At 42.4% G+C, this 14855-nt stretch overlaps 1 protein-coding gene across 1 annotated transcript; it reads left to right on the top strand.

Moving 5' to 3' along the window:
* The first annotated feature begins 7987 nt into the window (after positions 1–7987).
* LOC131420047 (prorelaxin-like) lies at positions 7988–14619 on the top strand. The gene is made up of 2 exons (XM_058565756.1): positions 7988–8353; positions 14093–14619. The coding sequence occupies exons 1-2, from the start codon at positions 8143–8145 to the stop codon at positions 14431–14433; spliced, it is 552 nt and encodes a 183-aa protein (XP_058421739.1). The 5' UTR covers positions 7988–8142; the 3' UTR covers positions 14434–14619.
* The last annotated feature ends 236 nt before the right edge of the window (positions 14620–14855 follow it).

Raw genomic sequence — 14855 nt, 5'->3', positions numbered from 1 at the left:
GTAAAGATGGAGCCATTTATTGGCCAGGGCATCCAGTGCAGATAACTACCTGAAGTTTGGCAACTGTGCTGTCCTTTATCAGGGACATTCCAGTTAAGGGATGGAGAGCAGCAAATTCCACTGAATGTTGTTGCTTCATCACGTATATGGTGATGATATTATCCACAAACTTCCATTTTTGTTCACTCAGTTGATCCCGAGGGACTCTCCGTAGCCAAGGGGTCTGGAAGAGGGGTACCCTCCTTCAGCATCCTGGCATCTGGCAAGGGGCTGAGGACAGGGGAGGCTACCTCCTCCTTCAGGTCCAGGTTTGGCTTCATTCTGCAGCGAGTAGGACTTGGTAGCCATGCTGAGCTTGTAGGGTGCTGCTGCCATGACCCAACACATAATGGGCAGCTGGGGATGGAGGGTCACAGGCTCAGGGTCTAGGTCTCTATTTCCAGGAGAGGCCAGTATGTGGCCAGCAATTGCTGTTCTGATGGTATATAGTCCAGGGCCTAGGAGGGCAGTTTCTTGCATCAGAAGACCATGGACAATTTATGGCCATCACAGGTGGTCCAGAGACTCCAGGAGGCATGAAGGGAGGTTACTAAAGCCTCTACAATGAAGGTTTCTCAGAGGACATTAATGGGAATGCCCTTTGATTTCAAATTGGAGAAATTCTAGAGCCTTTTGTGGGAGGGGGCCCCATTTCAGGTGGGTCAGTTTGTAAGTTACAGCATCAGTGAGATTAAGTAAAAGTTGTAAATAAGGAATATATTGACTCCACAACCCAACGAGGGTGAAAAGATGTTGGACTTGTATCAACATTGTGGGGACTAAGAGGCTCAATAGCGGTTTCTTGACAGTATCAGGGGTGGATCAGGTCTCAGTTTACCGAGTAATTCTCAAGAATTTAAGAGAGGTGGTGGGGCCTTACACTATGTGTGGGGCAACGGCCCGTCCCCTTTCTGTGCGCTCCTTTGTGAGTATTCGTATGTTCTTAGTGAGTATATCAAATAAATCTCCTCAGAGGAGGATATCATCAATGTGATGTCATATCTGTGCTCCTGGAGAAAGTTGGACACAGTTAAGATCTTGCCTGCAAAGACTGTATAACGGCAAGGCTGCAGAGGTACCCCAGAGGTAACTTATGTTGCTTCCCTTCAGAGGCGAAGGCAAACTGCAGCTGAGAGGCTTTTGATATACACACTGAAAAGAACTTATTAGCCAGGTCTATGATAGTAAAATATTGACCATTGCTGATTGGATGGAATTGAGAATTTCAAAAATATTGGGTACTGGGTACTGGGGCCTCAATGGATGGGGACTGCAGCATTAAGGTTATGATAATCCACCTTGAGGCACCATTCATTCATTCTGGGTTAAAGAACAGGCCAATTTGGGGTGTTAAATTGAGAAGCAGTGGGGATAATAACCCCTTTACTAACTAGGTCGTATAAACTGCAATCCTTGAAGACCCTGTTTTAATTTACATTGAGCCATATTAGCTATTTTAACTCAGGGGGAGGGGGTCAATGGGTCCCATTTTGTTAAGCTGATACGTAAGCGTGAAAGACTTCATTTTAATTTATCACTCCTTAGGTCAGAATATCTATGCTCACTTTGGTCTATTTCAGGGCAATAAGTGCAATGGGGAATTGAGGCACGATAAGACATCTGATGGTTAAGGTGAGACACACCTATTTGCTCTCTATTTGATAGGTAGTAACTCCCCTAAGATTATAGGGGGGTACCATGTTAATATTTAGTGGGATCCCCGGGTAGAACTGTAATTTGAGCCCCAGTATTGATTAAGTCCATGAAAGTTTGCCAACTGGTGCATTTCAGCAGATGGTAAAGTTAATTCAAAGCCCATGTTGTAGAGGCTCAAGAGCCAATCAGCACGTTTTCATCTCTTTGTTGTATATATTATTTGAGTAAATTTTGGATTGCCAATTGGGCCAAATTGTGGACCTTTGTTTCAGTTTTCTTCCTTACCCTGTTCCTTACCCAGGTTCCTTCTTTCCTTGTCTTTCTTTCTCCTCCTCCCTTCTTTGGTTGATCATCGTATATAATTTTGGGGGTGGGGGGTGCATTCCTCTCTACCCTTCTCTATCAATTTCTTCCTCCAGAGTCTCATATCAGTATCGTCAGGCTTAGGGGCCACCCACATGGCAATGCTTGCCTTATAGAGTTTAAAGACCCTGGCCTTATGTCAGGTTTGAATTAACTCCTTTGCTGTGACATAGGGATGCCATGGGTGTTTTCCCCTATAGGCCTCAGGATCAGGATCTTTGTTGTGACAGAAGCATAGGCAGCAACAGCAGAAGAGCTATTTAACATACTTAAGATAGCTGTGCTATCTGCTCTTAGGTATGTGAACCACAGTACCACACCTATTGGCTTTCATTTCTCTCTGTGTCTCTTCTATCTGTACAGTCTCTCTCAGAATATTTTGTATTTCTAGCTGCAAAAAGTCATGGTTTTCAGTTTCTGTCTCAGTCCACTCACACATTGTGTGGGACTGGTGGGTGGTTATGGGAAAGTTCAGGAGCCCAACAGCTGGCTTTGTAGGTAGCCGCCTCCTTCTCCTCCACAGATGCCAGTCAATCTCCCCAGAGTCAGGGTCCACATCCAACAAGGTCATTTTGTCTACTGCCTGTGTGGGGGCCTTCAAGCTCTGTATTGTCAGATTAGCTCTTTGGTATGCTAGTAATTAGCAACACTAAGCAAAGCCTACATACATTGGATAGGGATTTTCACATTAGGAGAGCAGTTGAGTTACCTCCTCTGGTGTTTTGGAAGGGGCTGGTACCAAATGCTCCTTCCCCTTTTCTTTTCTCATCAGCTCCTGGCCACGGGCCTCCATGGATGTGCATCTTTGATACTCATGGGGTCAAAAGAATGCACGCAACAGCACAAGGGAAAGCAACAGGACCTGAGACGGGCAAGGCCACTACCTTTGCCTAAGCAACAATTCTTCTTAAGCAACCAGGGTGCCATACTTAATTCTGCCCAGGATGGTGGTCTCCTTCCTTTCCACACACCTCACAGAAGGCCATCCCTAAGCCTGTCCAAGGGAGGCACAATCACAGATAATATCCATATGGCTGCCCCCAAGCTGCCAGGGATGGTTACGAGGCTAGATGCAGTGATCAGATTGTTCTAGCTGGACTCTTGGTAAATAGAACTCAAGAGTCAATCAGTTAAGGTTAGTTCTCCCAGCCTTTACAGGGGGGAACCTCAGAGACCACCTGCCAAACACAGGCCAAACCCAACAACATGTCAAACTGTAGTATAGTAAATTAACAATAATTCTTATTTTGGGATGGGAGCATTTTAGAGTGGGAGAGATGGCAATATTGACAAAAACACAGAGCATGCCTGAAGCACAAGCCAGCAGCAACTGGTAGATCTGTCTCAGGTAGCCTTTGCCATATCATGGAATCAGTCAGTTAGCCTAGAGCAGTTAGTTAAAGCTGACCAGATGTCCTTGGTCATGATTGGGCCATCTTGCTCATGTCCACGGTCATGATTGGGCCAATTGTCTTAATGGCCTCCTATTCACCCTGTTGGTAAGGGAGGAATTTCTGCCCCAAGGTTTTGGGGATGGCAACACACAACATTCGACACCTGGACACTGCACAGATGAGACTGGCAGCAGTTTACTAGTCACATATACTCATAGCCCAGTGAAGGATGCTGCTGCCTGCCTCACAAGGCTACGTGGGAGCTGCACTCAGAACAGAGTGAACAACCAGGGGTTGTGTGAGGCAGGTCTTGTAGTATCAAGGGGGTGAGGTAACCATGGGTACCGTGGAAGAATGTGATCAGCTTCTTTGAATAACTCCATGAGCTGGCAGGGAAATGAACCCCACTACTCAGGGATAAGCAAGAACTGCGCCTGGTCTTCTTCGTAAAGAGGGTTATTTAGCTAGGGGACTTTATCTGTGAGAGCAGAGTGGGGAGAAGAACTTGTGTTTAGGCCATGTCGGTCCCTTGCAGTTCACCAGATGTCAACGCAGCATTTAATGTTGGGCCTTAATTGTAAGCCAAATATTTTAACATTGATAGTGATCAATAAAACGAGTATATTTAGGGACCTATTGTGAATGCCTACTGCATGACAAGGATGTATCATCAGTGGACAAAACTAAGATCCCTGTTCACATGGAGTTTCCATCTAGTGGCATGATTCTTTCCGAACGTCCCCTTAGAACATATATTGTTATTTGAGTAGAGTTAAGAAGGAAAAGGAAAATAATGAATTTATTGATGTCTTCTCATCTCTTAACCAAGAGATTTCCAAAGGTTTGCTGACAAGAGACTTTTTGAAGATTCCAATTTCCCTTCATTTTTTGTTTCAGTCTTTGTGATCAAGCAGCGTGATAACCTGAAGTGAAAGCACAAACACCTAGAGTAGTTCTGAGGCCATCTACAGGATAGAGAGTCAGCACTGATTTCTGACCAAGCTGCTTGAAAACACACCAGGGTTTATCTCTCCTCTTCCTCCAATCCCAACAAAACGATGGAAGAAGCGTACAAACAAAAATGGATCCAATGCAGCACCGATTATCATGAGGTTCGAGTGGGATTGTGGCTTTCAACAAGCCTGGGGAGCAAGCCTCCAACCCTTTTTAGCATCTGAATGATGCCAGCAGGAATCTCCTACCTTTTCAGTCAGTTGTGCTTCCCATATAGGCCTTCCTCATATGTTCCCCACCTCATGGTCCCAAGACGGCTCCTGCACCTGTAGGTCTCAGCGTTCATGTTTCCAGCAGGAAAAGAAGGACACAGAAGAAGGCTTAGTGCCTAGATCTGAAAAGCAAAGGCTTTGCCAGAAACCTCCACATGTGTGTTTATGTTGCATCGGCCAGAACCGTGTCACACGGACACTGCTACCTGCAGGAGACATTGGGAAGTCATTTCTATCACTCAAAGGCTAGAGAGCTGAGGTAGGCAAGGGAGACGGGTCTAGAATGGAGACTGAGGCAGTCAACCTATAGGTTTGCTTACTGCTTTGTTCCTACAATGATTGTTTTAAAGACGTTAATGTTTATCTATTGTTGATGCAAAGAATCCACAATCAATCTATAAATCAAAATTGGGGTGAGTTTATCATATGAGACAGGTCTGAGGACTATAGCCCGGGGGCTTCCTTCTCCAATGAAGGAAGCCCTCTGAAGTAGCGAGGTGTACAGAGTGGTTATATACCATTTTGGAAGAAAGAACACACCTCACATATGACAGGACTATCTCTTTTACTACAGTCACGAGATGCCTGGCTACCATAGCAGCTCAGTGGTCACAAGGTGAGGACAGCAAGTCGGTGGTCAGCAGGTCAGTGGTCACGAGATGAGTTAAAACAGGTCAGTAATTAACCTTTAGCTTCTGGGAAGAAATGCTAGCCTTAAAGAAATGCTGATATGGGGGAGGCAACATGCCTATCTTTAAGGGCATTGTTCTTGGCTTTGGAACACTGTAATTGTTTAAAGAAGATGTACAGTGCATGCTCAACAGGCCACATCAGGCTTTCTGGCAAAACAAGGTCAGGCCAAGTTAGTTTTAAACCAAATGGCTTCCTCATGTACTCCAGTATATCCTATTGCTTTCCATGATTTCATCACTATAAACCTTCACTATGTAGATTTTTTTAATTTTTTTATTATTTATTATTACTATTATTTTTTGTGAGGAAGATCAGCCCTGAGCTAACATCCATGCTAATCCTCCTCTTTTTGCTGAGGAAGGCGGGCTCTGAGCTAACATCTATCGCCAATCCTCCTCCTTTTTTTTTTCCCCAAAGCCCCAGTAGATAGTTGTATGTCATAGTTGCACACCCTTCTAGTTGCCGTGTGTGGGACGCAGCCTCAGCATGGCCGGAGAAGCGGTGCGTGGGTGCGCCCCTGGGATCCGAACCGGGGCCGCCAGTAGCGGAGCGCGCGTGCACTTAACCGCTAAGCCCGGGGCCGGCCCCACTATGCAGATCAATTTCAGCTGGAGTTGGATCCAAGGGAGGCAGTGGAATCAAAGGAAGGGGCTTTGGAATCCAGTGGACACAGGCAGGAATCCCAGCTCCAGCACTTGCCAGACATGTGCACGGCACACATTTGGTTTTTCCCTTTAAAAATGTTTCTTTGGTTTTTCGCTGTTGTTTGTCTTAAGAACAAGAAATGCCTTTTAGTTGTGCCTGAAAAGGCTGTGAATCCTCCATTTGCCTGTTACCCTTACTAGTCGGTAAGCCCACGTCTGGCACATGTGCTAGACAAAGTGGCACAAGTTACTTGACCACTTTCAACTTGCTCCCTCTCTCTGTAAAATAGGAGAATGGCCACTTCACTGGACAGCTGTGAGGACTCTGTAAGACCACCTGAGGCAAAGGTTGAACAAATGAAACCCTCCCTGGGAAGTTTACATTTTAAACAAGCAATTAGTTTGGAGGAAGCCTTGCATATGGATTATTTTTTGCGAGGACTGTCAACCACAAATACCTTCCAACCTCAGGTTTGAGAAGCCTCTCCCAAACTGCTTGTCTGAGCAGCACTCAGCTTGAATGATTACGCACGTAGCACCTTGGAATGCAGGTAGACTATCTAAGGCCATTCTGTTTTGAAGGACAGCCTTGCTCATTAAAGACATTCCAGTATTTAATAAGACTATTCCTGCTTGACTATCATTAAGGGCTTGTGGAGTAAATTTCATCAGAGCTTCTACACGTGATAGGACATCTTCTAGCCCCAAGGAAGGAACAAATAGAGCCACTAGGTGGTCATAGGGGTGGAGCACTGAACAAGTCCATCTGGCCTTAAGTCCACTGAACAAGAAGACTGGCAACGGATGTTAGCTCTAGAAACACTGCCTCCGACCATCTCAGAGCTTTGGTCAGATTTTTTTTGAAGAATTCCACAATGCTTTGCCTTAGACCAATGCAGCGGGCCCTTTGAAATTAGCAGCAATCTGGAAATTAAAATTATTCTATCCCATAGCTTTATTTGTAACTAAGTGGTTGTTGAGTTATTACTTTAATTCAAAGCTACCCTAACTTCCTCCAAGTCTCCAGTTTACCTGGTAGAGCTGAGGTAATCTCAGTACATTATGCACACAAGCAAATAAAATGAACCTATTTGCACCTAAAAGTTTACAGTCCATCTAGAAAGCTTGTTTCACGAGCATATTATCTCAAACTGTGTTGAATTCTTAAAAGTTAAATTAGAAGGTGTGAAAAATTACCTCACCAAATACAAAAACAGAATACAGTAAAATAATAATAATAACAAACACATGATTTTTGTGTTGTAACATGTGTTGCCAAAATATTCTTTCTGAAAACTGTGAGATTCCACACTTTTCATCTTTTTTATTGGTTTGTGTGTGTGTGTGTGTGTGTGTGTGTTCTCCAGTCTCTAGAGCTATAGAATACAATCTCAAATTAAAATATTCAAGTAACTAGTTATAATCAAACCAGAAGAGTCGAAGGAAAAGCGCATTGTAAACTTAGGACACTGTACAAGCCTAAAGTGATGCATTGAGAATTTTCATGTTTTTACCAGGACTTAGATAAAAAGTCATCAGTTCTCTCTTGTCAACAATTTTGCCATTCCTTAATTATCTTTCTATGGATCGATACGCCAGACACTATACTAATTCATCTAACTATGATCTTGTTTAGATTAGAAGGTTATGCAGCAAAGTTCAAGCTGGAAACCTCTGGGTTGTGAGAATATGGGTGATCTCAATTTTATTTTTGTGGATGTAATTTAGTGTAGTGGCCATGCCTAGCTTGATGATACCAGAAAGACTTCAACTATTGACTGACTTTCCCTAAGTATACCAAACGGTTTGAGGAAAGAGGAGAGAAAAATAAACAACTGTAACGGGGCCAAGAACAAAAAGATGGGCAACTGGAGGAAAGGTGAGAAGGGGAGGGCCAGCTGGGGGCAGGGAGTGGGGCATTCCAAGGAGGTGGGTGGAGACTGGGGTGGAGCTGGGACCACCGACGCAAGGTCTAAGCGGGAGCCCGAAGGGCTATAAAAGCTTGCTGGAGCCAAGCAGGGAAAGCAGCCTGAAGTCTAGGCACACAGGCAGAGGCTGGCAGGCGACACAGCAGCTGCAGTCTCCAGAGAAAGGCTGAAAGGTCCGGCGGCAGAGATCAGGTCCGGGATGCCGCGCCTGTGCTCGTCCTACCTGCTAGGAGTCTGGCTGCTACTGAGCCAACTTCCCAGAGACATCTCAGGCGAGAACCCCGACGACATTGTTAAGGCATGCGGCCGCGAATTAGTCCGCCGCCGGATCCAGATCTGCGGCTCGATCAACTGGAAGAAAAAGCCTGTGAGTCTGCAGGAGCCTGGGCTGGACGCCGGAGCCCCGGCAGGTAAGAGCTCCCGGCCCGGCCGCTCCGCACTTCCCACTGGGTGCCGTCGGGGTGCCGGCCAATCAGGACGGCCTGGCTCGAGGCCTGATTAGCCGCCCGCCCGCGGCCCCGACTCCGACGCTGGCGGCTAAACGTTCGGGCTTTTCCCTTGTAACTTGCTTTTCTACTAAGGGTCTCACCGGACATCTCACCAGATGGAGGGGAAGCAGCGGGAACAGCAAACGGCCTCACCTGAGAGGCACTTGGTGCCCTTCACCTCCTGGCACCCAGGGTGAAGGGTGGGGAGAAGGGGGAAGCCACGGAGGAGGGAAGGCTGCCCAAAGACCCGCAGGAGGTGGGGCGCAGACGGGCCTGAGCCCCGAGTCAAGGTCCCGCGGGCCAGATAACCGGCGTGCCGGCGGTTGCGGCAACTGGACAGGACATCTCGACCTGAGACGACAGGGGGCTAAGAGAGAGGTGTGCGCTGATTGTCGATCGTGTTTGTGCGCCAAAGGGCATGGGGCAGAGACCTCTGATAGGGTCCTGGAGTGGTAAACGTGAAGGGCCTTCGATTTCACGACTCTCCTGCTTTGTCCAAAAGCTGGGCCAGCGCCCATGCCTTGGAAAACTTCCTCTTTTAGTATAATTTTATTTGTGTTTGTGAACTTCACCAAAGGGGAGAGAGCATGGCCTCCCACCTCTTTGAACCGGGTCTTGAAATTCATTTGGGAGAGAAAGGATTGAAGAGAGAGAAAAGGGCCTGATGCCCTGCAAGAGAAACTGAAGGGGACCGACAGTCAAGGGATGTTTGCCCTTCAGACAAGCACTGCTGGAGAACTGATTGGGGCCTCAAGCATGTGGAAGCTGCAGTGGGTTTTCTTTAAAAGCAAGGTCTCAGAACTGTGTACAGTTCAAATCTGGAATGGTTTGGTTTACAAAACAATTTGTTAGTTATAAAGCATTTATAAAGATAAATTGGAAGCTGAGTTCAAGTAAGGATGGAAACTTTCCCAGAGGTACAGCCTAGTCTAATCAGTGAAACGGGTCACATGAAATTCAGAGAAGGTGAGCTTCATGATGAATAAGTGTTTTATATTTCATAACACGTATGCAACTTATGATAAACCACAACTCTATTTTATAGGCTATATGCATATCCTGTATATAAGTGACCCTCGTGAACTCCTTGTGCACTAAGTACATTTACTTCCCTGTTGTGGCATTTCAATCATGATTATAAAGCTAGTGGCTTTACTCTTCTACATTGTTGGTCAGAGATTGATTTATTAAATGCAAGCTTTTACGTAGTTCTTGTATAATATTAATAGCAGAGAACCACAGAACTTAGAGATTTACTGTTCGAGGTAACGGAAGGCCAGATTGCACTTCTTCTGAATGAATAAGTAATATGCTCAAATTAATGACTGAAAAATATACATAAATACAATAAGAAAAATGAAAAGCACTTATGGATATTACAGACTTTGAAAATATGTGGATTTAATGAGAAAAGGAAAATATCTGTATTAAATGAGGAACTGGAAGGCAATGTTAACATTTGGAGATATGTGTATATATCTCCCGCATTTTCACTTAACATTATAGTGTGAGCAGTTTCTCACATTGTAATTCTCCAAAAACATACTTTAAAATTTCTTTATAGCATTCTATGCCATAAGCCTACCATCTATATTTAACCATTCCTAGCAGATATTTCGGTGGATTTCAAATTGTTGCTTAAAAATGGTTTTCTGAGCGCATTTCTATATAGATATTTGGCCAAATTTCTGTTTCTATAGAAGGGACTTGTGAATTTCAAGTATTTTTAAAGAACTGTCTTTAATGATACCACAGTACATGATTTAACTGCAAATAATCTAAAAAAATATCGCCTGCGAGGATCAAGAGAAATGTTGAAGTTACAAGTTAAGAATCATTTTCGAAGTACATGTCAATAATTTGTAATTCATGAGTTTTAAAACCTCTGTTGTTAGTTTCTATTTGTTTTTACATTATTAAGTTGTTAGCTAACCATTTTTCCCACACAGTGTGGGAAATAACACTCTCTACACCCATTTTAAAAATAAGGTAGACATTTTTAATTAGAAGAGATCTATCTTAGTGAGATTTTAGTGCAAAATACAGTGATCAAGAGGTGTTTGAATTCACGTCTATTAGAATATTATCTTTTAGTTAGACTCCAGAAGCTAAAGTTGTGGGAGATTGCAAAATGTTTCAAAACAAGCTTAAAAAGTAATTTTAATAAAAGAGTACAACACAGACAACAAAAGCAAAATTAGACAAGTGGGGCTACAGCAAACTAAAAAGCTTCTGTGCAACAAAGGAAAAAAATCAGCAGAGTGAAAAGGCAACCTATAGAATTGGAGAAAATATTTGCAAATCATATACCTGCTAAGAGGTTAATTTCCAAAATATATAAAAAACTCCTACAACTCAATAGCAAAAAATCTAATAATCCAATTTAAAAATGGGCTAAAGACCAGAGTAGACATGTCTCCAAAGAAGATGTACAAATGGCCAACAGGTGTAAGAAAAGATGCTCCACATCACTAATCATCAGGGAAATGGAAATCAAAACCACAATGAGAGTTCACCTGACACCTGTCAGGGTGGCTATTACCAAAAATACAAAAGACAAGTGTTGTGGAGGATGTGGAGTAATTAGAACCCTTGTATACTGTTGGTGGGAAAGCAAAATGGTGCAGCCACTATGGAAAACAGTGTGGAGGTTCCTCAGGAAAAAAAAAAAAAATTACCATATGATCCAGCAATCTCCCACTTCTGCATATTTATGTAAAAGAACTGAAATCAGGATCTTGAAGAGAGATTAGCACTCCCCCATTCACTGCAGCGCTATTCACAGTAACCAAGATATGGAAACAACTTAAACGTGCATGTGCAGATGAATGAATAAAGAAAATGTGGTGTCTACGTACAAGGGAATGTTCCCCAGTCTGAAACAAAAAGGAAATTCTGCAATATACAACACCGTGGATGAACCTGGAGGACATCATGCTAAGTGAAAAAGCCCTAGTATCTAAAACAGTCAAACTCATAAAAGCAGAGACTAGAATGGTGGTTGCCAGGGCCTGGGAAGAGGCGGAAATGGAAGTTGGTAATCAACGTGTATAAAATTTCAGTTATGCAAGATGAATTGGTTCTAGAAATCGGATGTAATCACGTTGCACCTATAGATAACAGTGCTGTGTTGGACACTTAGAATTCTGTGAAAAGGGTAGATCTCATGTTAAATGTTCTTACCAAAATTAAAAAAAAAAAATATATATGGGAACTCAGTCATATTTTTGTGAATTTTCTGTAACTTTCAAAGTATTTCAGAATAAAAAGGTTTTAAATTATAAAATCAAAAAAAGAGTGCCAGAAAACACAGCCTATGAATGAAAAGCATCAAAACTACAATTGTTTTGCCTGATTCATTAACTGCCTTTAGGTATTTGGAAAGTTACTGTCAGCTTTTCTCTGCATTCAATAAGGCACCAACTAGACAAAGTGTAAGTTACAGCAAGGAGAGTTGTTTATGAGGAGGTTGAATTAAACTTAGGATGTCTCACTGAGGGAAAATGCAAAAACTTCTGACTACTGAAAAATGATATAAATTCTCCTCTGTCCATGCCAGCTTAGAACTTGAAGGAGAGAGAGCATTAGGAGGAAAGATAACATGCTCAAGTATGTTTTCTTTCCACTGAAAACTCAGCTGTTGAAGTTTGTAGTTGGCTGAAAGGAGAGCAACTGAGACTCTTGCTACAGAACTCATAGGAAGTGGACCAGCCCCAGACCATCCGGCCTGGTGAGGGGACATGCTTTTCTCTGATCAGCAGGCAGCAGTGGTTACCCAGGAGTCGGCCTTCCATGCTTCGATTTCTATCTCTTGGCCTCATTGTTTCCACTTTTTTAAGAGTAATGCCTTATGAATAAGCTGAAAAGGACAGCTTTGCTGTCCATGAAGAAGAACAGCAAGAACTGATCCAGGTGTATATACACCACATCTTCTCTATCCATTCATCCCTTGATGGGCACTTAGGTTGCTTCCAAGTCTTGGCTATTGTGAATAACGCTGCAATGAACACAGGGGTGCATGTATCTTTACGCAATGGTGTTTTCAAATTCTATGGATAAATACCCAGCAGTGGAATAGCTGGATCATATGGTAGTTCTATCCTTGATTTTTTGAGGAATCTCCATACTGTTTTCCATAGTGGCTGCACCAGTTTGCACTCCCACCTACTACTCAGCCATAAGAAACGATGAAATCCAGCCATTTGTGACAACATGGATGGACGTTGAGGGTATTATGCAAAGTGAAATAAGTCAGAGGGAGAAGGTCAAATACCGTTTGATTTCCTTCATTAAGTAGTAGACAATAACAACAATAAACAAACACATAAAGACAGAGATTGGATTGGTGGTGACCAGAGGGGAAGGGGGGAGGGAGGAGGGCGAAAGGGATAATTCGGGACATGTGTGTGGTGATGGGTTGTAATTAGTATTTGGGTGGTGAACATGATGTAATCTATGCAGAAATAGAAGTATAATGATGTACACCTGAAATTTATACAACGTTATAAACCAATGTTACTGCAATAAACAAAAAATTTAAAATAATAATAATAATTTAATTTAACAACAACAACAACAAAAGAACTGATCCAGGTTTACACTATAATTTAAACTTCATCTGTGGTTCTAATTCTTTTTGGTGCTAAAACTCTCAAAATTGTGTAATCGGGATAAGTCAGGCTAGAAGAGAGCTGACATGACGGAAAGCTTTTTGAGGGCAGTAAACATGTTTTCTTTTTATTTACATCTCCTATCTGGCACTGCCAGACACATGGAAACAGTCAGTGAATGGTCAACTGAACCGAATGGGCGTCAAGAAGGAAGACGTCAGCTGGTTCCTGCAGGTTCCTAGCCCAAGTTCCTACTTTCATATTTGCCCATCCTAGGATGCTGGTTAAGAACAGGCTCCCTTCCTAGGGAACACACAGAACTGGCGTAGTGCACGATCCACAACATTGGAACAAAAAACATACATAGTACATTAGTCTGTATGCACACCACAAAAGACTAATCTCTTCTTAAAGCCAGTGATTTTTGGTTAGTGTTCTTTTAACCCATTTCTCTATCTAATGTAAAATACTATTGATTTGGAGTAAATACTCTGGGGAAGAGAAATTGTTAAATAGATGTATGAGGGACATCAGAGACTGGCATCTCCTGCCTATTAGATCAGAGCAATTGGAAGTTCTGCCTTTTGAACTTTATCCTGAAGCAGTAACTTGCCACCATGAAACATTTGATAGTAAAAGTAATTAATATACTTTGCAACGGTTATTATCATAACTCAGAAGTGCTTAGTAATGGAAGAAAATTACTGAGGTAGGAAAAATTCATGTGTGGTGAAACTGAGTGTTTTCGATGACCGAGATGACTTCAGAAATGTCAAGAAGTTCAAAAGTGCTATGATGAAAGCATGAAGGGGACATGAGAGATGACAGAGGGTCGAGCGGAGTAAAGCAGAATCTTGGTAATGTTGTAGAACTTTACGCTGTGCAACTATAATAAGCTAAGTTGTTTAGATACCAGGATACTTACTGATTCTGTTTTGATGTTTAATTCTCTTGAGGCAATGCTTTCCTTTTCATCTATGCAAAATTTTACAGTTTCCTGATGTTCTTTGACATGAATATTTTTCCTCCTCCCCCTTTCTTTTTAATTTAGAAATTATGGCATCCTCCGTCACCAAAGATGCAGAAGCCTTAAATACGATGTTGGAATTCACTCCTAATTTGCCACAGGAGCTGAAGGCAACACTGTCTGAGAGGCAGCCATCATTGAGGGAGCTACAACGACCTGCGTTAAAGGATTCAGATCTTAACTTTGAAGAATTTAAGCAAATCCTCCTTAACAGACCCAGTGAAGCAGAAGACAACAGTCTTTCAGAATTAAAAAACTTAGGCTTAGATAAACATTCTCGAAAGAAGAGAATGATTCAGTTCAAACTGAGTAATAAGTGTTGTTCTCAAGGTTGTACCGTAAGAGAACTTGCTAGAATATGCTGAGATGAAGCTAATTATGTATTTCATATAATGTGCACGTGTATTCTCCATGACACATTCACTGATGTTTCTGTCACTGCACTAATTATTAGCACATGAGAAATCATTTTTAGTGTTGAGGTTTTTCATTTGGTAAGAAAATATTCCTTCAACTATTGTAGTTTCTGCTAATAAAACTCTTTATCCAAAAAAGTATTTTTATCTCTTTTTTTAATCATATAATTCTTTTTGCTTGTTTAATACTGTTAACCTAAAATGACAATAAAATCTTTATTACTTTCACCACACACAATAACTCAAAAAAATTTTTAAAAATAGATAGCTTAGTAAAACGCTATGTCTTGCATTACTGAGAATGGATAAGTCTATTTTTGAAATTTGTATTTGATAAATTATAATCTGTCAGGGCCAGCCCGGTGGCACAG

Source organism: Diceros bicornis, chromosome 22 (genome assembly GCF_020826845.1).
Source record: "Diceros bicornis minor isolate mBicDic1 chromosome 22, mDicBic1.mat.cur, whole genome shotgun sequence".
Taxonomy (NCBI): Eukaryota; Metazoa; Chordata; class Mammalia; order Perissodactyla; family Rhinocerotidae; genus Diceros; species Diceros bicornis.
The sequence above is the reverse complement of the archived record's forward strand: the minus strand, read 5'-3'. Positions and strand labels throughout refer to the sequence as shown.